Source organism: Sceloporus occidentalis, unplaced genomic scaffold (genome assembly GCF_023333645.1).
Source record: "Sceloporus occidentalis isolate IW3139 unplaced genomic scaffold, rSceOcc1.0.p SCAF_3, whole genome shotgun sequence".
NCBI lineage: Eukaryota > Metazoa > Chordata > Lepidosauria > Squamata > Phrynosomatidae > Sceloporus > Sceloporus occidentalis.
The window spans coordinates 104,275,657-104,301,267 of record NW_028316983.1 but is presented as its reverse complement, the minus strand read 5'-3'; the positions used below and the strand labels follow the sequence as shown (position 1 = coordinate 104,301,267).

General features: G+C 40.1%; 1 protein-coding gene across 5 annotated transcripts in view; it reads left to right on the top strand.

Annotated features, from left to right (window-relative positions):
* Positions 1-23,897, top strand: part of FNBP1L (formin binding protein 1 like) — an 82,794-nt gene extending 58,897 nt beyond the window's left edge. For 3 of the 5 annotated variants that reach the window (XM_089515723.1, XM_089515726.1, XM_089515727.1), the window contains 5 exons: positions 15,470-15,579; positions 16,300-16,432; positions 17,737-17,831; positions 19,028-19,176; positions 19,581-23,897. In XM_089515723.1, the coding sequence (XP_089371849.1) occupies positions 15,470-15,579; positions 16,300-16,432; positions 17,737-17,831; positions 19,028-19,176; positions 19,581-19,759 (666 nt within the window). In that variant the 3' untranslated portion in view covers positions 19,760-23,897. Of the gene's footprint in view, positions 1-446; positions 606-9,688; positions 9,704-15,469; positions 15,580-16,299; positions 16,433-17,736; positions 17,832-19,027; positions 19,177-19,580 lie in introns of all 5 variants that reach the window. The other 2 variants (XM_089515728.1, XM_089515725.1) reach the window with 2 other exon arrangements.
* The last annotated feature ends 1,714 nt before the right edge of the window (positions 23,898-25,611 follow it).

Here is a 25,611-nt window from a genome sequence, read left to right as displayed (position 1 = left end):
TTTTCTGATCATGATAAATTCTGGTGGTGATGACTGTGGTGTTAAAAAATGTCATGGTTCAGACCCAGTGTTTGGAAAATGGACAGACTCCTTTCATTTGTTGAAATGAATCAGCTCCTCACACTGAACACTCTCATGGGTGGAAGGGGAGAATTACAGGATCTTTCCCCTGTAGCCCACAGCACCCTCACTGTTCTGGAAGGCCCTCCAACCTTCTAGAGCAGATTTTCTGGTGCAGATTTTCTACAATGGGTTGTAGAAGCGAAGGGAAATTAGTGACAAACACCCCATTCCACCCATGCAAGCATCCAGTTTGCTGAGTTCTGCTCCAAGTAAATCTGTGTCCAACCCATGAACTTATTCTGAATTGAAAGAGGGATAAAATAGATTTTTTACATCTTTTTGAATGTTTGCTTTATCTGTTCCTTTCTTTATTTCTGCATCAGCCACAGTCCCCACCCCTTACCCCTACTAGTTTATACACGTCTGATACTTCTAATGGTGCCCAGTATCCCATATTCTCCATTGAACAAGTGCATTATTGCATGAGTGAAATAAAATCAGGGAGGCCCAGAATTCCTTCTTTCAGAAGTCATAAAAGAGTGGTAAGTTTTGTAATGGGCTGTAGATGCATGATAGTGCTATGAACAGTGTGCTTGTGGTGTGGCTTTTTTTGGTGCGCTCCACACTCATTATAAGGCTTTATGCTAACAGTGATTGTATCAGAGGTCATCAGGCTTTATGTCTTGCTGGGTAATATCTGTGCTGAGATCAATGTGTGGGGTTAGCATTAAAAATAACAAGCTTCAAAAAGATGGAGTTATAAAGAGGGTGCTGAGTACCTTTTTTCAGCCTTTTGGTTCACAGCTGTGAATGTATTTTGTACATAATATATCGTATGGGACTGATAAGAACCCTGGTTTGCTGACTCCTTGAAAGTGTATGTAGATTTCCTCAGTCACTTTTATATGTAGGCTGACAGCCACCTACATAGTTCTTTACATGAATGCTTAATTATTGTTAGAAAAAGCAGGTCTATTTTTGTCCCACCCTTCCTCCAAATTTTTCTAGATGGCATGTGAGATGCCTTACTTCCTCCCTGCCCTATCTTCACAATAATCTTGTGAGGCTGGTTAGGCAGCAGAGACTTTTTGCCCCAAGAATTGCTTGATAATCTTTGGTCAGGGAATTGAACACCCGTCTTTCTGGTTTAAGTCCAGTGCTCTAACCATTGTAGAACACTTGCTGTCTTAATGTGTGAAGATCAGATATCTCACTTGGAACATCACAGTGCATGGACCCAAGTGAAAGAAGCATTGCTGCACCATCTCCATGATGTGATTTACCTTCTTTGTTATTCACCACTTTATTACGGTGTGAATCGGAGCTCAGGCATAAGTCACAATCACAGGGCTATTTCATCCACACCTCCATTTCTGTCTCGCTATAGAACTGCCTCCTAGTGGTCATTTGATGCCAGAATTTCCCAGGCTGCACATGCGCTCACACTGACCCATTGTTGTTAATTGCCATCAAATTGACTTTGATTTATGGTGGCTCCATGAATGAGAGACCTCCAAAGCACCTTGTCATCAACAGCCCTGTTCAGCTCTTGTAGATTCAGGGCTGTACAACAGTCTCAGTTTAGGCATCTTGGCTTCCAGGGAGAGTTCAAACTTGACTTGCTCTAGGATCCATTTATTATCAGAGTACACATTTCTAAAGAAATTGTTAAGATGTTTCATTTAACTTGTATATTAAGCTAATGTCTATAAGCATTAGCAAGCTTTTAGTTTTGCAGAATTTGTGGAAAAGAAACCATGCCTGCTTGCAGCTTAACTGTTACAAGGATATTTATATAAAGCTAACACATTATTAACTATATTTAAATGCATGATTAATTTTAAATGCAGTGGTTTTTTACTCTAATGGTTCATTTAATGTTGCTTCCTGGGCGGCATTTTTGTTGTTGTTTAAACTGCATTTCATCATTTATAAATTACTCCTTAATGCCATTTTGCGAGAGACATCAAGGAAGTATGGTTGCTAATTTATAATGGCATATTCTGCAAATGGAATTTGTTCTAGGGATCAAGTGATTGCTTAGCAATGCTGATTAAGTCATGATGAGAGAGCTACTTTATGTCCTGATGTCTCTGAAGTACATTTGCTCATATGTGAGATTAAAATGTTGGGGTGTTAGTTATCAGTTGAAGCTGAGTGTATTTGTCAAAAATCATTTCCATATCTATATATGTCATTTTATAAAATTAAAAATAAAACTTAATGTGGCCTGACACTATACTGCAGTCATAGCTGGATAAGCTGGTCTAGAAAGAGGCAGATCAGAGTCCAAAGTTATCATAAAGCAAAGCCAGTTAATGATTAGAGAAGTTCTCATTGTTTGGGGTTACTTTTTCTTTTGCATTCTGCAATCCGTTTAATCTGCTTGTCTTTGGTTATGGCACCACACTATGGTGCCAAAGGAAAATGTTGCCATCATACTCTGTATAACAATATGCTCTGCCTTGCCAAAGATGTTGAACTCTAATGAAAATCAGAGTTCATTGCTTCTATGTGTGCATCTAGGCAGATGACACTGTGGCCTGAAACAGACAGGCCAAAAGTGCTGCCTTCAGGCCGATCCAGGGGTTTGATGTACAGATGACACACACCCCTGGATTAGGCAGAAGTTGCGCTGCGGCCATTCAAGGTAACCCAAAAACTGCTGCAAAAGGAGTGCAAAAAAGCACTCCTTGGTAGTGGTCCATTGCGGAGGCTGCTTCAAGCTGCTGGACTACATGACTCCTGTGATTCCAAAAAAGGCATTTGGCATCTATCCCATCTTCTTTCTGTGGAGCCTGGATATCATAATATATTGTAATGTCCTTCCATATTTTTCTCAATTTGTTCATTTAACATTCTCAAAAGAAGAGTGTTGTTGTAGCTGTATTTTCACTTTAAAAATGTCCTCTAACATTAAGTGTATTTGAGTCCAATATTTCTATGCCTTATCACAAGTCCATATGTGATAGAAGGTCTCAGTCTTCTGTTTACATTTTCAACATTTATTTGAGCCATTTAAAAACATCTTCAATAACCTTTCTTGTGTTGAATACTATCTGTACATCATTTATAGAAATCCTCTCTCCAATCATAACTCAAACTGTTCACATTTTCCCATTGCTCCATTTCAATTGGAAAGCCAGTATTTTGAACCCATTTCACCACACAATCTTTTACCTGTTCCCCTTCTGATTCAAATTTCAATAATAGTTTATACATTTTAGCAATAAAGTTGTCATCATCAGTACATAGTTGGATTTCAAATTCTGATTTAGAGGTTTCAAACCCTTAATTTTTTATAATCCATTTTAAATCTTTCAGTTAATGGTCTATAACAAGAACAGTTTATAATATGTCCTTCAGATCTAATTCTTCTTTTGATTTCAATCAATATTGACTATTTTTTATTAACAACAAATCGTTCTACATTAACTGTGTAACTTTAGTATATATTTCTCTTGTAAAAGATGCATAACACCAAATAAGTAACCTCAAATAAAATCTTGTTTTGTATCTTTGCAAAAGTGATTGTCTCACAAAATGATTATTGAAACTTGAATCAAATTTTACCTTTTCATACTAGAGATAACCACGAAACCAAAAATCAAACCTCAGCTCTCTTAACTGTAACAAGTTTTCATTTGTTAGAATTAGCCAGTCTTTCAACCAAACCAAACAACATACAAAATAATATGTTTTTAAATCTGGCAGACCTAAACCATCTCCTCCCCCCCCCTCTCTTTTCATCTTGTAATATCTCAAATCTCATTCTTGGTCATCATTCTGCCACTGGTTAATTGGTACATTATTTAATATAATCAGAGCAGATTGAAACGAAAACAGCATTTTAGGCAAAACATTCATCCTAATTGTCAATATCTTACACGATGACAAATTTAACTTTGCTATTTCTGCAAATCATTTTTTATTTTATTCCACATAATCCACAAATTTATCTTTAAATAAATTCAATTTTTTTCTGAAATGTAAACTCAAATGTTTCTTTCACAGTCTAGAAGCCTGATTTGTCAGACAAGGGCCTGTTACAGACTGCCAAAATAAAGCTGCTTCGGGTCTCTTTGGAGGTATGATGTTTAAATGATGCATGAGTCCTAAGAGTCCAGAGGTCGCGCCAAAGCCACACTCCATTCCTAAGCACTGGAGTGCAGCTTTGGTGCAGCTTCCGGATTCTTAGGGTGCATGCATCATTTAAACAGCATACCTCCAAAGAGACCCGAAGCAGCTTTATTTTGGCAGTCTGTAACAGGCCAAGGACACTTTTCCATCTTTGTTGTATTCTTAGTTTTATATTGATTAATCCTAAAATCAGGCAGGTATCCATATTCTTTTAAAATTTGATTACAGTCATCAGTATTTTTCAGACAGTCTTCCAGGAAAATCACCAAATCATCTGCAGAAGCTTTTAATTTAACATTCTGATTTTTTTAAATGCTCACTCCTTTTAGTCCCTATCTGCCCTTAAAACTCTTTTAAAAACCGCAATCACCAGCAAAAACTGCAGGAACAGGACATCCCTGTCCAGTCCCTTTTTAGATTCTGCAGGACTTAATTCTCCATTTATTCAGTATTTGTGCTTCCTGGTTAACCTATATCTGCTTAATCCAATCTATAAAATTTCTCCCAAATCGCTTCTTTTCCAGCACTGCAAACAAAAATTAAAATGTTTTTTTCAGCATCTAAGAAAATAAAAAGCTATCTGTTTTTCATTATGCCTCTCATAATACTAAAAAATATGCAAGACACATCTAATTCCCAAAGAAGACTGTGACTTGAAAGAACCTAAAAATTACAGGCCATCTTTACTAAAAATGACTAAGATCTTGTCATCATCTATTTTAGTGAAAAAATTGCAATTTTTTTTTACAGACTGTCATACATGAAAACCAATCAGGGTTTTTGCCCAAAAGATATTTGAGAGATGATATCTTTGCATTCGTCTAGTCAGAACTGATACTAGATATTACAATTATCGACATACTCGTACATACTTCCCATGTCCTGATTATGACGTTAAGAGGATACATACACAACTTCCAATTTCTAAACTAGTAATTTGTTAGAACTATATAGTAACAAAATAAGCTGGCTTGGGGTTGGCTAAAGACATACAGATTGCAGTTTCTCTTTTCTCTTAACTATTGATTCTTCTTGATATATTTAGAAGAAATTAGTTTCATATTAGAAAAAAGATGGCTGATATTTCTTTATATTAATATTTTAAGAGCTGATTGAAATTACACTTACTTGGAAGTTCATTCCTCACACATTAAATACAATGAAATTGCTGTCAGTTTCCCCGTTCCAACATTATCTTGCATCCCCAAAAGAGGCGAACGTGCTGCCTTTGTTCCATTCAGAAGGCACATTCAGTCCAGAGGTGTATGTGTGTGGAGTACAGAAATGTTATTTGGCAGCATCTCATTAGGTTCCCTCACAGAATTCTCAGCTATAGATTTTGGTGTGGATGCTTCTGAAAGTAAAACTTTCTTCAAGTGTGTGCCGGGGGGACAGGACACCAATATGACAGCAACTGGTGTTTTAGGTTGTTGTTGTTGTTGTTGTGTGCCTTCAAGTTATTTCTGACATATCACTTATCACAGGAGTTTGTGTGTAACTCACCTAAGGTCCCCCAGTGGGTTTAATTGGCTGAGCAGAGAATTAAACCCTGATCTCCAGAGTCATTGTCCGGTGCTCACACAACGATAAATCTGTAGTCCCTGGAACCTAGGGGTTCAGTGAAAGAAACAGCCAAGAGGTGCTTTTGATTATGCTCAGTGATTTGGTCAACAGTATGTGTGTTGGTGGGTGAATGGAGGCAAGTGTATTTGTTCTGGGTATGTGGACTCCCAGCCAACACTGCATGTGGCCTGTGGGGCCAGAAATGTTAGATTCAGACTGTATGGCCAAAACATTATGTACACTTGCCATGTATGTACACTTTTAACCATCTAAAAATGTTAATCTGCAGTCTTGTATTACAGCTCTCATTAGGCAGAAGAAGGGGATGTAACATTTTCAGAATTTGGCACTTTCTAGTATGACCACTGTTTGCCTAAATGTCGCAAAGGCACCAGATTTGGTCTGACCTTTGAAGTCAAGCAGGATCAGCCTTAGTTTGTACTTGGATGATAGACCGCCAATGAAAATCAGGTGCTTTAGGCTATATTTCAGAGGAAGGAACTAGCAAAACCACCTTTGAGTAGTCCTTGCCTAAGAAAGCTGTATGAAGTTCATAGGTTGACAGGATATATGAAAACATACACATACACAAAGTATGATCAGCTTTTTGATTAGCTCTTTTTAAAAAGTTGAAGTAGAGGAATGGCTTAGTTGATCTCAAATAGAGTATTTTGGGTGTGGGATGGGTGTGGGGTCCTGCATGAAAACCAATCTTGACATTTGGAGGACACAATAAAACCCTGAAACTGCTCGCTGCTTCAGGCATTAGGAGTCCATCCAGCAGCAGTTCAACGTACTGAAAACAAATGAAAAGTGGTGAAATTTTCAAAGGCGTTTAGTATGTTGTTGACATAACCTATCCCAGGGGTCGGCAACCTCCGGCCCGTGGGCCGGATGTGGCCCGCGGAGGCCTGGCGACCGGCCCCTGGCTGCTGTTGCTGCCACCGCCGCCGCCGCGGCCGCCCGTCATGACTTTTCGCTGCTCTGGGCGCCGCCATTTTGGGTGGCAAAATGGCAGCGCCCATAGCCCCAGAGGCCGCTATGGGCGCCACCATTTTTTCGCCCAAAATGGCGGCGAAGTCTCGCGCGACCTCGCCGCCATTTTGCCGCCCAAAATGGAGGCGCCCAGAGCGGCGAAAAGCCACGATGGGCGGCCACCGCGGCAGCGGCGGCGGGCCTCTAGGAGGCCCGCCGCCGTTTCCGGAGCCCTCCTGGAAGGCTCCGAGGGCGGCAGGGGGCCTCTGGGGGGCCCGCTGCCATCGCCGGGGCCCTCCAGGAGGGCTCCGAGGGCGGCAGGGGGCCTCTGGGGGGCCTGCTGCTGTCTCCGGGGCCCTCCAGGAGGGCTCTGAGGGTGGCAGGGGGCCTCTGGGGGCCCCGCTGCCGTCTCCGGGGCCCTCCAGGAGGGCTCCAAGGGCGGCAGCGGGCCTCTGGGGGGCCCTTTGCCGTCACCGGGGCCCTCCAGGAGGGCTCCGAGGGCAACAGGGGGCCTCTGGGGGGCCCGTTGCCGTCGCCGGGGCCTTCCAGGAGGGCTCCGAGGGCGGCAGGGGGCCTCTGGGAGGCCCGTTGCCGTCGCCGGGGCCCTCCAGGAGGGCTCCGAGGGCGGCAGGGGGCCTCTGGGAGGCCTGGTGCCGTCGCTGGGGCCCTCCAGGGGGCCCTCCAGCGCTAGCGGCCCCCCCACCAGCTTTTTTGCCGGTCTCTGATGGGGCCTGGGGCCCCGTCAGGGGCCAGCAAAGATGGGGAGGCCTCGCCCCCGGAGGGTGGAAGCTCCGCCCCCGGCATGCGGCCCCGCCCCTGGAGGGTGGAAGCTCCACCCCCGGCACATGGCCCCGCCCCGGAGGGTGGAAGCTCCACCCATGGCACACGGCCCCGCCCCGGAGGTTGGAAGCTTCACCCCCGGCAGGTGGCCCCGCCCCGGAGGGTTGAAACTCCACCCCCGGCTTCAGCCCCCCAGTCGCCTGAGGGACAGCAACCCAGCCCCCGGCTCAAAAAGGTTGCCTACCCCATACCTATCCAAATGTAATAATAAATACAAATACAGCTGTCTTCTCTTACTTAATAAAAGAGTATAGGAAAAATATAGCAGATGTCATTTCATAGAAATAACAGCATGATAGAGCTAGATATTTTAGACAGATGCTTATCTACTTTTAAAAAACTCAGTGTTTATTCTTGGAGCTTTTAGTGATTGTTCAGTACTCTGAAGAGGCAATTATTTTTTTATGTTTCAGTTTGGATGTTGGGCCATTGGCAACCCTGTTACATTGGTGTGAACGTGAACTCCCAAGCACATGAATGATTCAAGTTACATATAAATAGGGTAATGAGTTTTGACTGGCCTTCTATCCGGTCTTTTTTAAGGCTGGGAGAGGAAAAACAGACAAATGATATATAAATTTGGTAAGCCTGGTTCTTTGCATTGTGAATTGATGCATTTCAAAGGCATCACAAGCTGCCTTTGAAATCCCCTAATATTTAAATGTTCCTTGCCACACCATGCTTGAATTTGTAATAGATTTTTGAATCTTTGCCTAGAATTTTTTTTCTCTTAGTATGTCTAATGTTCTGACATTTGCTGTTAGTCTGAAAACTTATTCTGAAAATTAATAAACGGAGTTTCTTGGGGGTTTTTTCCGTTCAAAGAGAGGAGAGCTAATTCAAACTACAGTTGGCCCTCCTTATCCATGGATTTTTTTATCCATGGATTCAAGCATCCATGGCTTGAAAATATTTTTAAAACATGTAAATTTCAAATAGCAAACCTTGATTTTGCAATTTTATATAAGGAACACCATTTTACTGTGCCATTTTGTATTGAGTGGGACTTGAGCATCCACAGATTTTGTTATCCACAGGGGGTCCTGAAATGAAACCCCAGCAGATAACAAGGGTCTACTGTATACAACAAATTGAATTTTAACAGTTTTCCTAGCTTTTAAAAGTGGTTTCTGAGAAAATAAGTTTTGAAGAAGCCATCTGTATCTTTTAAAAAAGAAGAAATTATGTCGCAGGAAAGAGAGCTTGTTTGTGTCTGTGTGCTTCCTTCCCTCCCCCTTTATCATTCCAAATTAATGGTTGTGGTTTGTTATTTTTAATACAAAAAAACAAAACAAAACACTAGATCAGTATCCTTGGATACTGGATCATTCAGTGCACTTATATTTCCCTCCCTTTGTGAATTTATGAACTTCTGTAAGATTCTCACACTCTTGCAATACTTCAGTTTAGACAGTTGGGCAACTGTAGCCATCCAAATGTTTTTGGACTTGAGTTTCTTGTCACTTGTTGTTTGGCTAACATTAGAAGTGTTAACAAGAATTATGAGAGTCCTTTGATTGCATAAGAGGATAGATTTATTTGCTCATAATATTCTATAACTTCACTCATGTCCACTACAGTTACTTCACTCTGGCCAGAACAAAGAAATCTCAGCCTCTTTCCTAAACATGGAACAATTGTTATGGGGACTGGATCAAGTACAAGAAATGCAAGGTTTAGGAACTTCATGAAAACTAAATGGGAGATTACTGTAGACCTTGTTACTAGCAAACAAGACCATTGCATCTGCTTTCTATGTTGCCCCTGTGTGCCTGTTTTTGCTTTTTTTAAAGCCTAGAAGTGTTTAAATTGGGAACATTACATTGCACTGTTGTCCTTTGCACAGAGTTATGGTTGCCTGAAATCTAGAACAGTACTGTACATGTCCCAGCCTTACCTTCTACAGTATTTTACATGATGATTAAAATGTTTAGCACCACATCTCCTTTGTAGTAAACGCCACTGAACTCAATGGTGATTACTTCCAAGTAGATGTACATAGGACTAGGCTGTACAAGGAATAGATATGTAATCTTTAGAAATCTTCCTGGTTGGAGGCATGCAAGTAATTTCCTGTTTCCCCCCCTGTTTTCAACAAACTGATCAGTGGTCGATGAAACCGGTAAGATCTATGTTCTAATCAGCACTTTGTAATAGCATGAAAATAGCTTCCCCATCTCATAGTTGCTTTGAATGAGTTTTGGTATTTGGATCACTCTATATATTTCTTTGTCTCATAAACCATTTGTACTTGGTGTGAACGTAAGTGTCATTATATTTTGCACAGGACAGTGCCTCAGTCTAAAGTTCCTTTTCACCTATGAAGTGTACATTAACTAAAGTCCAAAACACACTGCAGAAATAATCCAGTTTGAAACTGCTTTAACTGTCCTCACTCAATGCTAGGGAATTCTGGGAACTGCACTTTTTGGGAGATATTTAGCCTTCTCTGTCAGAGAGCTCTGGTGCCACAATAAACTACAATTCCCAGGATTCCATAGCACTGAGCCAGGGCAGTTAAAGTAGTCTCAAACTGGATTATTTTTGCATTGTATTTGGGACCCAAGTCTGTAAAACAGTCATTCTTATATTGTTACATTCCCAAAGTTTCCCTAAAGAACACAGCAGCTCTAATATTTTTAAATGATCTCTTTTGTTAATTCCTGATAAGAGTAGTAATTGGTTCACTGGTTTGGAATATCCTACAATTATTTTTTCTTCTCCTTTGATTTATATCATGTCTTTCTCCCAGAATTGGGTCTGAAGGCAACTCAAAATGCTAATTTTTAAAATATGCAAATACAGAAATGATTTTTCCAGTCTTTCACATGGCAAAGAAAACCATGGGCCTCTGAACATTTTGTGTGGCCCTTCCCCAGTGCCCAACAGGCAAAAAATGGCGGTAGGCATTGATTTTACATCTCCTGGAGGCAAACTGGAAGTACTGTATTTTCTGATGTATAAGACGACCGGGCATATAAGACGACCCCCAACTTTTGAAATAAAATTATAGGCTTTAGCCTATACTTGCCTTATAAGGCTACCTCTCCTCCGCGCTGGCGCGGGGCTGCAGGCTTCTCAGGTCTCCAGAGGCCTGAGAGGCCAGCGGCCCCAGAGCATGCGCGCTGGCTTCTGAGGGGCCTCCGAAGTCCCCTTAGAAGCTGGCGCAAGGCTGCCGGCTTCCTAGGCCTCCGGAGGCCTGAGAGGCCAGCGGCCCCAGAGCACCAAATTACTTAGTGGTCATATTGTTCCAAAACCTTTTAGCCTCCTATATGAAGCAGGAATATTTTAGAAGGAGACAGCCTGGTTTCTACAATGTTGTATGATGTGCATGTCTCTTTAAAAGGTGCCTGAAAGAGGAAGATGTGGATGTGGAAGATGTTTCCTGTTTCCATTATATTTGACAAGGATGGAGTGAAACATTCAGAAAGAAGATGCTTGAATTAATCTTGAGGTTTTACATATAAAAAAGGATAACGATTAATGCACATGCCTATATCATAGCTCATGTTCAGAAAAAAATGATACTACAGTTATTATACGCCATTATTTATTTAATTTATTTTTTTTACAAATTTCTGTATCTCTTGTATGACATAAATTCTGGCATCCCTATTGTGTCTCTATAGTTCCTGAATTAAATAACATGGCACAAAATAACTTCATAATTTTACACACACCCTTGTCCCCCCTGCCCAAATATTTATATAATGATATCCTAGCTCTAGTTCAGCAAACTGAACCATTTTGTATTTAGGGAATCCTTGTGGCATCCCTACTGGTCTGAAAAGACAATTAGTCTTGAGCTTCTGGAGAAAGATGAACTTGACAGGCCTTGTTTTACAGTCCTTCGAAACAGCTTCTCTAAGCAGATGGCAAACCGTAAACGCACAGACTTTGGAATTCCTGTTTAACTTGTAATTACCGATGGGTGCTATAGTTAACTTATTAAATTGTTAATCACATGTGCCTAAGTAGGTGTATCTGTGAATCTTTTCTTTAAAGCAGTCTGTTTATAGCTCTAAAGCTATTAATTAAGATCCAAACCAACAAATAATGAATGAAGTAAAAGCTGATTTTATTCACTTCAGTAGAAGTCACACCAGGGGTTTTGGAACAGGCAAAGTAAACTGCACCTTCTAAATATTTCTCTTAGACGTGCATAGGTATTTGGCAAGTTTTAGCCAGAGAATGCTAAAGAAATTTAGAAAATTGGTTTCTAGTTAATATTGTCAGTGGTTTACAGATTTATATCCAACTGAATGGCAAGGGATGTGTGATCTAACTTTATTTTTCTTTCTTGTTCCTTCGGATGTATTATGTGGCAAAAGGGGTGAATAAATCTCAGTGTAGTTGCTTACAAGAGACAAGCTGCGTTGTGAGATGAATTATTTTATTTTGCTTTGTTGTGATATGTCTTGTACATAGTTGTTTACACACACACACACACACACATATTTAAAAAACGAGACAAGCTGGGTTAGTCTTAATGACTGAAGATAGTTCATGATCATACTGTGGGCCCTTGGTATCTGTTTGGGTTTGTTTCCAGGACCTCCCCATAGATAACAAAGTCTGTGGACTCTCAAATGCTTTTAAATACAGTGATGTAGTAAAATGGTGTCCCTTATATAAAAATGGCAAAATCAAGGTTTGCTTTGAGATTTATTTATTTATTTTACATTTTCAAGCTGTGGATAGTTAAAGAATCCATGGATACTTACAGTCTAAGCCAAATTAAAATAAATCAGTGTTGCAATTTGAACCACAGACTGTTAATTTCTGGTTTCTTTATGTAACAGAATCTGCCTTTTTTTAGGTGAAAGCGATTTAATATAATGGAGCTCAGTTCAGCTTTCTGGATATGAATTGAATTGAATTAGAGCACAGCAGCAGCAAAGATGTCCTTGTGATGAAAGTAAATTCACCATATGTAGTCTACTACTTCTGACACTTTCCTCCATGTTTGGGAATGGAACAAGAAGGGTGAATAAAATGTGTGTAAATTCACAGTACTGGTTCCTACAAATTCTGTCTTGGCTTATTGGGCTGCTGTATATTGTAGTAACCATTGTCCTCTTTCCTTTGCAAGACAACTTGTGGTGTCTGTGTGTGTTATATCAGTCTGAGCCTTGGGCCAGGATGTTGGTTGTAGACCTAGCATGATGGGAAATCCCCTTCCTGAGCAGAATGGGAACTGCTCTCATATTTCATTGAGCTTCAAGGCCTGCAGTGTTGCTTTCGCTTACTTCAGAGCTCAGCTGTGACTTGAGAAATCCTTTAGAAGGGGAGTCTTCTCACATTGCGTTGAATGTGGGCCTTGAATGTGAGTGGGTTTGTGAAGACGTAAAGGTGGCTCATGTGCAGGGTAGTAATAAATCTACAGTGTATACTTTGACTTCTGCTTCGTAAATTACTTTATTGTATCTCACCTTATTTGGTCCTTTTAAATTTATTTCCAATAGTCTTATTTCTAATCTATAAGGAAATATCCACAATTCTTAAGATACATTAATTTGTTAAATCTTGTAGAGTACCATATTGTGAAAATAAATGCATGGTAGCTCCAGGACGGGAAGCAGCCTAAATATAAAAGAAGATAAGATGAAGATAATAACTGGCTTATATAATAACAATCCCGACATTATAAGTTTACTGGCCTAATGCCAGCAAAACACCTTTGCACCTGTACACCATGAAAAGGAAACACCAGTAGGTTGGGAGAGAAAATAAAGTTCAATGTCTAGACTGGCTGAAACATGTAGAATAGTAGTGACACTGAGAGAGTAGGGGAGGAGTGTAAATTTTCCATCTGATTGGCTAATCGAAGGCTGAAGAAGGTATACGTAATAGAAGCCCCTTGAGTGGCAAAGCACCAGATTTTGTTCTTGGCAAAGCTAGTCCACATCTGCTGCTGTTGCCAAATTGCTAACAATGCAAACTCCTCTATGTTGAGTGAGAACATGACAGAAGGCCTTCTCTGTAGCTGCTCCCAAACTCTGTGATTCACTTACATGGGAGGCTAGACTGGCCCCTCTCTGCTGTCCTTCCACAAGTATGCAAAGGGATAGCCTTTTAGCTATTAATTCATTGCTGTAGAAGTATTGTATTAAAAGATGTTGTACCTCTTTCTCCTTCCTTGTTATATATATATTTTAAAATGTGCTTAAATTGTGCGCTTTGTTTTACTATAGTAGATAATTAGCTAACTACAAAAATGAGAGCCACTCTCAGGAATGCTTGGTCCTTGTATGAAGCAAAACATCCCTTTCCCCATCATCACTGTTAGTCAGTTTCTGAGCAAGGATGATAACTATGATTAAGCTTAACTAGGATCCTCCTTGTCACAAGTTATGTACCCGTTTTGAATTTAATTTTAAAATCCTGAGTTAAAGGATGCCTAGCTAATTTAACTATAATTAATTTTGATACACATTAATTGCCTATGCAAGGAAGGTAAACTTTTTCTTCCTTCCTTTCTGGAAAGGTGCTACTTATCTGCGAGGTGGGTCCCAAGCTGCTAGTTGGAGAGAGCCAAATGGTTTTAAAAATCCACCCCACTTCCGAGAATTGTTTCTCTCCCGAAGAATATGCAAAATTTGAATGCATCTGTGGATAATCTAGTCCAGTATTTTGCCTGGAGACAGGAATTCCTCATGCCTCACATTAAGATCCTTTTAATAAATTAAGATTCTTTTAATATGATTTGCTTTAACCTTTTTCTCTATACTAATTACTGTAATATTTTTTATGTTCTCAATACCAAGAAAAACATTATGGTAATATTTAATATTGTGATGAGGATTTTTTTTTAGCACATCTTTCTTCTCTTCAAAGACTTCAACAATTCTGACAGTTCCCAGATTTCTTATTGGGTTCAGTCTAGCTGTTCTATCTCAATCCAGAGATCAGATTTCCCTTCCCTCCCATGTAAAAGCACTCTCTCTGCTGTCTTATTCAAGGCACGTTGTGGCAGAACATTGTAGTCCTTAGCATTCCTTTTGGGTGCTCTGATCAGTGTGCTGGAGTGAGTGCTTTGTAGTTCTAAACTTTGACTACTTCTGCGTTATTCAAACTACTTTGGTTTGCACCTCGGTTTGGCAGTAGGAGTCAATCAAACCAGGATATGTGGCACTTGGTCTTGTATAGGGGGTAATGAGAATTATCTAGTGTTAAAAATTCCAATCTTTGTATCATGCCAGTCAAAAAACCCCAAACTAACAAAAAGTTTGTACCCCTTTATAGGCTAACAAATATATTGTGACACATGGTTTTGTTATGTAGGAACCCACTTTGCTAGCATTGGTTTTATTTGTTACATAAGGTGAATATGACCATTATTTCTACAGTCCATCCTAAACTATATGTCCATATTCACATACCTCACTAAATCCCTGTATGTTTTGTGTGACTTGTATAACCTATAGTAAGCCTTAGGCTCACATGATCTCTCTATCTTAGGATTTTGGAAGCTTTGGCTGTATCTCTTGGGTCCAAAACACACAGCAGAAATAACTCGGTTTGAGATGGCTTTAACTGCTCTGGCTCAGTGCTAGGGAATCTTGGGAATTGTAGTTTATTGTGCTGTGTTTTTTCTGTTGAAAGTATAGGGCTTATACTGGTGCCACATTGTCAAATGTGGGCTGCAGAAATGGATGGGGGCAGAAGATTGTGAATTAACAGGCTATCAAGACCACAATTCAATATGAGATAATGTATTTTTCTGGAGCCATGATTTCCAGGATTGCTGTATGTGTTGAAGGGTGGAGGGCAGGGGAGTCCCATAATATTCTTCAGTGAAGAAATGCTGTTGGTAGTATGAGAGCTGCTGTAGAAATGTCCTGTGTGTAGCTTCATCTTCTAAGAGTTGTATTTCACTTGGTTTCAGGGTCCTGCACAAGAAGATTTCAGCCACCTGCCACCAGAACAAAGGCGGAAGAAACTCCAGCAGCGGATTGATGAACTTAATAGAGAATTACAAAAAGAGACAGATCAAAAGTATTTTTGCTCTTCTGTTTTTGTCACTTCCTTTTCCCTTACTTCTCTCCTCTTGTACATCACTAATTTACGAATTCTTCACAAAGCTTTAATTTTTTTAAAGTGTTAGCTAGCATCCTGTTGGTAGCATACACATGCAGTTCTTCTTAATTTTCAATTTTGTAGTTGTGGTAAGAGAAGTTATGCACTATCTCTTCTGTGTAATGATCACCTCTGTGATCATTTAGTGGCCTAGAAAGGGCAGGGAGCCAAGCAAGGAGTGCCTGGCTGTACCCTGCAACATTGACATCATTCTCCAATATCTCTGGAGGATTCCCAGGAGGTAGTGGAGGGTGCCTTTGTCATTGTTTATCCATCTGGAGAAATATTTCCATGTGCTTCTTGATCACACACCATCCTCCCCGAACCTTTAGTCATGTTAGGTGCTCATGCAGGAGGAAGGTAAAGAGATAAAGAGACTGACTGGGGTTTTGTCTGGTGGAACTTTACAACAGTGCCAAATCTCAGTCATTGATAATCAGACTTCCAGACTTTTGTAACTGACAATATCTCCCGTGTTAGCAACATGGATCATGGTCTCTCTTTCTCCCCTTCACCACCATTCCCTCAAAAATTAATAACTAGTAGGGTAGAAGATTCTTCTTGTTTCTTCCCCCTTGAAACATTTAACTATTTCTAAGCCCTGTGTATGTAATAATTCATTATTCATTTTTCCTATAGAGATGCACTGATCAAAATGAAAGATGTGTATGAAAAAAATCCACAGATGGGTGATCCAAGCAGTCTCCAGCCAAAATTGGCTGAGACCATGAGCAACATGGATCGTCTCCGAATGGAAATTCACAAGAATGAGGTTAAAAATGTTCATTGTACGGTATTACATTAAGAGGAGTAGTCAAGATTTTCAGAACAAGGCATTCTCTGATATTCCAAAGGGGTATTTCAAGGGGTGGGAATCATGTCATCCTCCAGATGTTTTAGGACTACAGCTCCAGCCATCTTCACAATTGGCTGTGTTGGCTAGGGCTGCTAGGAGTTGCAATCCAACAACATCTGGAGCTGAAGTTCAGCAACATCACAATTCCTACCCCTATTTTAAATTTGCTACTACAGTTCATCCCATTTGCAATAGTCTCCAGTTTTTACCCTGTTGGTCCTGTTTCTCAGTCCAGTTTAAAAGGAGCAGATGATGAAAATCACATGATTGACTTTTGCTTGTAGGATGCCAAAGGTGGTCAGTGCCCACACTGAAGCCAGGCATGCACATAGCTATTCTCTACAGAACAGCTGGAAGAACATTGGAACAATATAAAAATGTTTTGCTGGACTCAATTTTGTAATATCATTATGGTAGAATACCCCAAATGATAACTGGTGTACTTCTGGGAATATATTGGATTATCTTGACAGTAAAATTAATTTGGAGACTTTCAGAACAGGTAAATGAACAAGTTGAAAGAAACTGAAAAAGTCTTTATCTACTGGATTTTTGTGGGTTTTTCGGACTATGTGGCCATGTTCTAGAAGAGTTTCTTCCTGACATAATCGCCAGCATCTGTGGCTGGCATCTTCAGAGAATGGATGCCGGCCATGAAAGCCTTCGTCTTTCAGTGAATCTGATAGGAATCTCCCAATAATAATTTGAACATGCCATGATTCAAAAACAGTCAAGATATGGGTTTTGACATCTTAAAAATTCAGGAGTTCTGGGTTCCTGTGGCTGTCTAGTGCCAGGGTGGGTTAGCATCACACTTTTGGAAATTATTATGTTTTTACTAGTTTCTTGAAGCCCACAAACTAGAGACTGAGGCAAAAGAATTAATGTAGAATTGGAGAATTCTGAACTGAAAGTCTTTCGATGACAGAACTGAACTGAGCTCATTGAGAACACCTGCCACCATAAGCTCTTTAAATTTTAGCTATATAATGAGCAGGAGCAGTACTGTGGGGTCATTTGGTTATTACTTTTATTTTATTTTTTCTGTTATTATCAAAGAGTTGGGAGTCAGAAATTTTCCTGATCCACCTTCTGCATACCATTGTTCTGATGATAGCTAAATTTAGGATTGAATTTAGTCTAAACTCTTTACTTTTGTATTATGCCAAGTGATAACTTCTCTCTTTGTCTGTTTTCCCTCTCTCTTTTTCTCTTTCAAGGCCTGGCTTTCTGAAGTTGAAGGTAAAGTAGCAGCAAGAGGAGATAGAAGACACAGTAGTGATATCAACCATCTTGTAACCCAAGGAAGAGAAAGGTGACTATATTAAACCTTTTTACAGTAGTGTCTGTAGTTTTCTTTTTCAAAAATGCTCAGCATTCCCATTGGTAGTCTATCAAAAGTCTGCCTTTTGGCAAAGAATCTCTTAAGAACCTTGTTCCATTTGGCTTCCTTCCTTACTCTTTTCCTGTTCTAATGGTTTATAATTTATCTCATAGTGATGTTGCCACTGTAGTTGAAATTACTTTACTATAGAAAAAACACTGTGGCTGTTAGAGTTGAAAATAGCATATCACATTGTAGCTAAGTAAGGAAGACTTCAAATCTTGTCTGCAGTCTTCTCTCATATACCTGCTCCCTGATGTGTCAACACATTAAAATAATGGCCATCTCTTTTCATGAACCCTCTGCTCTCCCTAGTCATCTTAACTCAGATTTGCAGGCAAAATCCCCATGCCATAGGAAAATATCCTTTCAAGAGTTCATTATAGGACTTTTTCATTAAATGGCTCCAGTTTTGTTCTACTCTTTCATTTTCTTGACATTTCCAGTGTCTGATGGGAAGATGTGTTAAACTGTTGTAGCAAAAACAATAAAAAGTCTCGTGACACATTATAGAGTAGCAAGCTAAAACAGCATTTTATTTCTCTGTTGATTGATTTTTTTGTTCTTTCTCTGATGTACCATTTTAAGAACACTATCAATAAAAATAAGCATCCTGAGCTATCAGGAAGATGCTAAATATATTTCAAATTATGTTTATTTTTCAAGAAATTACAAGGATGCCAAGGTTGTGTCAATTCACATCCCCTCAGTATTTCATCATAAATGCTTTCAGCGAGTTTCAGATGCTTCTAGGGTACAAGTGAGCAGCTTCCTGGGGTGAAGCAGGGTTGCACTGAATCCACTGGGAACTGCACCCTCCTCCTGCAGCCATTGCTATCGTAACTCCCAGCAATCCTACTCATAAACATGGGGTGCAAGGAACATGTGTTCTTATTTTCCAGCAAAAGCATACTTCCAAGCAGACTTCTGGGAATATAATACTGCTTGGAAACATGGTACGCGCTCTTTGTGTTCCATGTTCCCCAGCAGACTTGCTCCAAGGTCACCCAGGGAGTTTCATGGATGAGTGGGGAATCAAGAGCTGGTCTCTAGAGTCATAATCCAACACTTAGACCACTATACACTGGCTCTATTAAAGGTCTTTTGTGTTAACAATTTCTTTATAGCCCTGAGGGGAGTTATACAGACGATGCCAATCAAGAAGTCCGAAGCCCACCACAGCAGCATGGCCCTCATAATGAATTTGACGATGAGTTTGAAGATGATGACCCTTTGCCAGCTATAGGACACTGTAAAGCAATCTACCCATTTGATGGTAAGGTTAAATTAAGGCCGACTGTTGGGTGTGCATTTGTATATGTGCATGAAAGGTGCTGTGTGAAAGATAAACTGCTTTTTGTCTTATCTAAATCTAATTATCTGCACTTAAACTTTTCCAGCATCCAGTTTAGTTTCTAAGAAATGATGATCATCTTTGTTTAAAGGTAGAATAGTATTTCTGCATTGTAACAAAATAAATATGTTGTTATAGAGGAACAGCCATTGGCAGCTTTACAGCAAAAGACCTGATTTTTGTCTCCTGGCCTACATTTGGAACATATGTTCCATAGCACAGAGTTGATGTTGCCTCCTGTGTATAGAAACTGAGTGCTGCAACAGAAAGCTTGCTTTCCATCCTTTCAGAGATGTGAGATTTTTTTTTCTCCCCTGTCCCCCCAGGACACAATGAAGGTACCCTAGCAATGAAAGAAGGAGAAGTTCTGTACATTATCGAGGAAGATAAAGGGGATGGATGGACGAGAGCTCGGAGGCAAAATGGAGAAGAAGGATACGTGCCAACCTCCTACATAGATGTAACACTAGAGAAAAACAGTAAAGGTGCAGTAACCTATATCTAACCTTCAGTCCGTCAGCTTACCAGTGAACGGTCCTTAATGAATACTGAAGCACATACAGTTGGATGAGAAGTGTTAGAGCATTTAGGAGTGCTTTCAGTCTGTTGTTCACTATGTGAGCCCAAGCTGAGACATCAATACTGAAACTGGAAGAACGCATCTGTATTTTGCTTCATTTCTTCTACACCTTAATGGCCAGTGCCATGCCTGACTTATTTCTCTACCTGTTTTTGTCTGCTTATGAGATTTCAAGTATTCTCTTGCAATCAATGACCAGGTTACTGCATTTTCTTGGTTTCTTTAATTTTAAATTTTGTAAAGTTTGCTATTCATTTTAACATTTTAAATGGATGTTAATTTTTTAAAGAATGCATTGTTTTGTCACATTAGTATATACACTCATCCCTCCATATTTGCAACTTTGAGATTTGCAGATTTGATTATTCACGGATTTGATTAATATGTTTGCTTTAGGAATATCTAGGACCTCCAGTGCAACTCTATGGTCAACTTTAGCTAAACTTTGCACTGAAAGAGTTAGAGATTCCTAGAGAGAATACTCCACTTGGCATTTGTAGCTCCTGCAGTGCAGTTCTATGGTCACTGTCTGTCTGATGTTGACGACAGAGTTGTGCTGGAGGACCTAGAGATTCCTAGAGAGGTGTCTTCTCAGGTAAAAACATGGTATTTTTGTTATTTGCGGTTTTTCCATATTCATGAGGGTCTTGTGCCCCTCACCCTAGCAAATATGAAGGGGCAACTGTACAGTCTCTAGATGACCTTGCCCTCTTCACCAGACAATAATCTGTTCCAGTGTCCTTTTAAACTCAATTTATATTAAAGTGAACAAGCAGATCAACTCTTACTTCTTATTTTCTGAAAGGCAGCCGCCTCCTTTTTATTCCTCTGCCTGTTGCTGCATCACATGTATTTCATGAAAGCAGTACACAATCTATTACCATCAACTCTAGTTCAGAAGACAAAGGAGAACCTTCTGCTGCAAGTGTTCAAGCCCATTTTCTGCACATAATGGGATTATGGGGTGGGAATTGCAGCTCATGTTTGCAAGCATCTTTGTTCCATCAACGTTTTTGTAAGTTTTATTTAGGGAAACTTATCTGCACTTGTAAAAATGATGAAATGCAGAAGGTACTCAGGAAAAGTGGTCATAGGGAACGTGGCACAGCATGGCAGCGTACCTGTTTTTGGTCTCTTTCTTCTTGTTAGAAATTCTGGCTCTTTATGTGTACTCAACCTGATTTATTTCTGTTTGGATCCATTATCAAGGTTGCTCAGTTCCTAAAATGTAGCTGATGAATCCATCCTTGAAAATGCTTCTGCTTGATGTGCAGAAAATTGTGCATCCCAATGCCATGTGCACGCAGGCCTTTAATTGGTGTGAATGGTCCCATTCCTTCTAATAGGAGGAGACAATGTACATGCACAAAACTTATGTAGATGCAGATTAACTTCCTTTTATTATAAAGAATGGGATGCTATTGCAAACTGAGTGTTTCCTATGGACACGCTGCCTGGAACAGATTACTGGGTCAGGAACACATGACTCTTAGTCTAAGGGATGGGTGCGACTATATGCAAAATGTTTGAAATGTGGTTCCTTTTGCTAGAACCTACATCTTTGGGAGGATGGACTGGGAATCCAAGTTACACTAATTCACAGCTAAATGAACTGCTGTCTGAAAAGTAGGAATTGGAGAAAGGTCAAAAAAACTCTATGCCATCACTTTTGCCTAAAGGGATTTATTCTCTAGCCATTTGAGATGGACTTTTTCTTTTTCAAAAAATGAGTGCACTTCTCTCTTTTCAAAGGCCTCTGGTAATTCTGTTCTTCTCTGTTTTTTCCTCTTGGACTGCAGGTTCCTGAAGCGGGGTCTGAGAAAATGGGCGAGATGTTGAAGGAGGTTACATGCAGCTGCATTTGGGGGGAGGGTGCTAGGCCCATCGAGATTGGGTGGGTGGGGGAAGCCAGTTGCATGATGGCATGCAGGCATACATTTCTCACTAACAAGGCTGGTGTTTCTGTGTGTGTTCAAAATAGTTGTGGTAAACTAAAGCTCCATTCCAACAGAACCAAACCACCATCCATCCTGAAAAGACATGCTTTTCATGGCCTCAAAAAAACCTACTCACTCTTCACCAGTTGCATCATACATTGGCTGTTTTCAGCTGTCTCATTTTCCATGCCCACTTTCAACTGGTATTGAATCCAAACCATGTCATTGACAGTCTCTGCCTGTGCCACCTCCATGCTCGCCCTAACCTTCTCCTGCATGTCTAGATATGTGTCGGGCATGCCTGCCTAATGTTTTGTATTCTAATGTTTTGTATTTCCATAGCTCTTTCTCCTCTTTTGCACTTGTAGCCAATCCACTTTACATATGTCTCCAGCACTCAAGTTTTTATTTCAGTACCTATGTATGCTGCTATAACATGGTGTTTTTTTGCCTTTCATTATGACCATCGTTACATTCCAGTTCTTTGGCATTATAACTTATTTGAACTTAACATTCATTTTGTTTTGGGGAAACAAGCACATCTCAGCACTAGGCGACCGCAGCCCACCTTCAGCACCTCAGTAGTTTCTCACAAGCACTGAAAACCTCGGATAACAGCACAGATTTTTTTCCACTACAAGACAAACGACTGTTTTCAGAAGACAAGTGCTTGCCATTCAGATGCTGCCTTAAACTCTCGAGTGCCTAAATCTGCTGATTGCCAATACTACCGCTTCAGTATCCCATGAAGGGCTTTGAGTCTCAACTCCGTCTGACCTCCTGAATCTATCCTTCTACAGTGCTGCAGCTGCTGGTAGCCAACGGTAGATGTTTTCTAGAGCTCTACCATGACATGATACATGGTGCATTGTAAACGTTATGCATTGAAAATGAACTCCATGTATCAGTTTCATTTTACGTCTAATGAATGTTTTTAATAGGATTTTTATGGACCATTTTTCTCTCTCTCTTGATTGTCCCTTTATTTTGTGTGTGTGTGTGTCTGTGTGTTGGGGAAGGACTCCAGTTTCTGATTAACTGCAGTGCTAGTCTGTTTCCAAGTGATGCTTCATTGTAAGGACCGGTTGAAAATTGGAGTGATAACCTTGTAATGATCTATGTGCACTTTTACTTGTAAACCTTGAGATTTGGAAATGTTTATACATGTAAATATAGTTGTCTGCGGCACCCCATGTTGCTCATGTTGTTTTGTCTGACATTTGTGAATTCTGTTAATGAAAATCATCCAACCTGTAAACTAAATAGGATAAGCTTAGAATAGGGGAAGTGGAGAAGGGATGGGGGGGGGGGGGGAGGAGAAACCAGTAAGTCAAGTTTCCTAAGCCAGCTTTTTGCTGTTTGTGGTAATATATAAGAAATCTTTTGTAGGGATGAGGGTCGAAGCAATATTTGGACACAGGAGTGCTGGATTCTTTTAGGATTCTTTTTTTCAGTGTTATTAGCAATTGTACTACCAGTAAAACTAAATCTGTGTGATTATTGTGTGGAAGTCTTCTTCCGTTGATTATTAAATGTGCCACTATTACACAGATGACCTAGTGTATTTACATGGGGGGTGTTTAAACACTAAAGGTTTAGAATTTTTGGATATTGTAAACAGGGTTATTTATATAATGTGACCTTAACTCGTTACTGACAAAACTACATGCAGCAAGGTTTTTTTTAAAGATCAATTTAACTTTTTTTTAATTATTATGATGATATGTTCTCAGTATTTCTTTTCAGCCAAGAGCCCTGTGGATTTTGCCTAATAACCTTGTGGGCTTCTTACAACATTTCTCATAAAGGACTAACAGTTCTTTCATGCTACTGTTTTTCTAGGAACAGGATATGGTTCCTCAGAGCCTTTTTTTTCCTCTGTGGTATAATACAACCTTTATGAGGGTTATTAAATAGGAGGGGGGGATCTTTGTACTTGCACAGTTAGCTAAAATCATTATTCTGAAATTTTGAACATGATGAATTGTCTTGAGTCTTACAACTTTCCAGTAATTTTTAATCTTTTGTGCACGTGCTGATTTTTAAATGTTTCAATACTTTGTTAAAAAATAGTGGTTCTCTTGAGAATATTTTCCTGAAATTAAATAACCTTTTCATGGCCCTGATCATTTCCTTGTTGTCTTCTGTTGCAGGCAAAGGAATAGGAGGGTTTGGAAAAAGCATAAATGAATTCAGTTTGTGTATGAAAGACAACAGTGATATTTTTTGTGCTGCCAATGCAGACAGATTTAATCTGCGGTGCCAGTTTTAATCCCCCGAGTTAAACAGTTTGTTTACATGATCATTTTATAGTTAGTTGTTTACAGTCATTTTGCTTTTAATTCAGTTCCACTTTGGCTTTCTTGGCATGGTGTAGGAGGTAGAGAGGGAAACAAATTGAGGGGCTTAGAGCATTTAGTAACAACAGTTGTTTTGGAATGCCAGGGTTAGAGATGCTGTAACAAAAAAGCAGCATTGTTATATCTGGTATGTAGAGGTGGGTGGAGTGTAGAATTCTTTGGAAGATACAAATGACTGGAAAAGCTAGCACAGGGAAACAGATGGAACATCTTAGAACTCTTTGGCCTGCTACAGACAGGCCAAAATAAAGCTGCTTCGGGTCTCTTTGGAGGTATGCTATTTAAATTGCATGGGTCCTAAGAGTCCGGAGGTCGCGCCAAAGCCACACTCCATTCCTAAGCACTGGAGTGCAGCTTTGGTGCAGCTTTCGGATTCTTAGGATGCATGCATCTTTTAAACAGTATGCCTCCAAAGAGACCCAAAACAGCTTTATTTTGGCAGTCTGTAACAGGCCAAGGTGACAGCTTTTGTGCAGCATGTGGAACTGCTGTCCAGATGCAGACAGGGGCCTAAATTGAGGAATAGGTTTCCAGATGCCTAATTGGGAGGTACACATCCTTAATGGAGCTGCATTCATGGTCCTCAGGTAGTCACAATCATGGCACTATTGGCACAAGCAAAACTGCCCCTCAGAGCTGCTTTACCTGGCATCAAGTGTGCCAGTCAGGGTGCAAATGGACAATACTCCACCCCTGTTCCTGTCAGTCAGGAAGATTGTGATGTTCACAAGCATGACCGCTTTTGAACTTACTCATTGCAGCCTCCATGGCTGGCAGGAGCAGGATGCAGATATCATCCACTCATGGCCCAATCACCCAACACAATGGACCCCTTTCTGTTTGCACAGCTGATACCTGGTGAAGTAAGTTTGCAGGTATCAAACTGTGACACTACTTACTTACACAGCTGAAGTAATGAAAGAACTAAGCAGCACGTGCAGAAATCAGGCCGAGAGATTCTAGCAAATAAGTTCTTTAATAATGTGCTTCAACTTCTGCTGTCTGCACATACATTAAGGAGTGGAGCCAGAGCTTAGTAACATTTTTTTAAAGTAGTAGATTATGACACCTACGTAAACTGAAAGGCATGGATTTGTAACTGGTTTTTTTTCTTGATTGGTGGGTATTGGATGTGAAAGTGTTTTTTAAACCCCCACCATTGTTTTGGTCTGTTACCTGATTAAAAGAGAAGCTTCACATTTTCCAACTGACTGCTCAGGTCAAACACTGTGAGCAGTCACCCTTGTTTGATTTAAGTGCCTTTTATTAGGTTTGCTTGTTTGGTCTGTCTTGGGATTCATGTCATGCTCACCACTGTGATTCCCAGCATGCAAGAAGGAAGACAGATGCGTTCCTTTTTCCCAGTCACTGACAGAGCATACTGGTCATTGTTAGATAATTGGATGGGAAGGCACAGTGGGAAGGCATACAACTAATACTCTATTTGTGAGGGATCCATCCATCTCTTCCACACATTCTG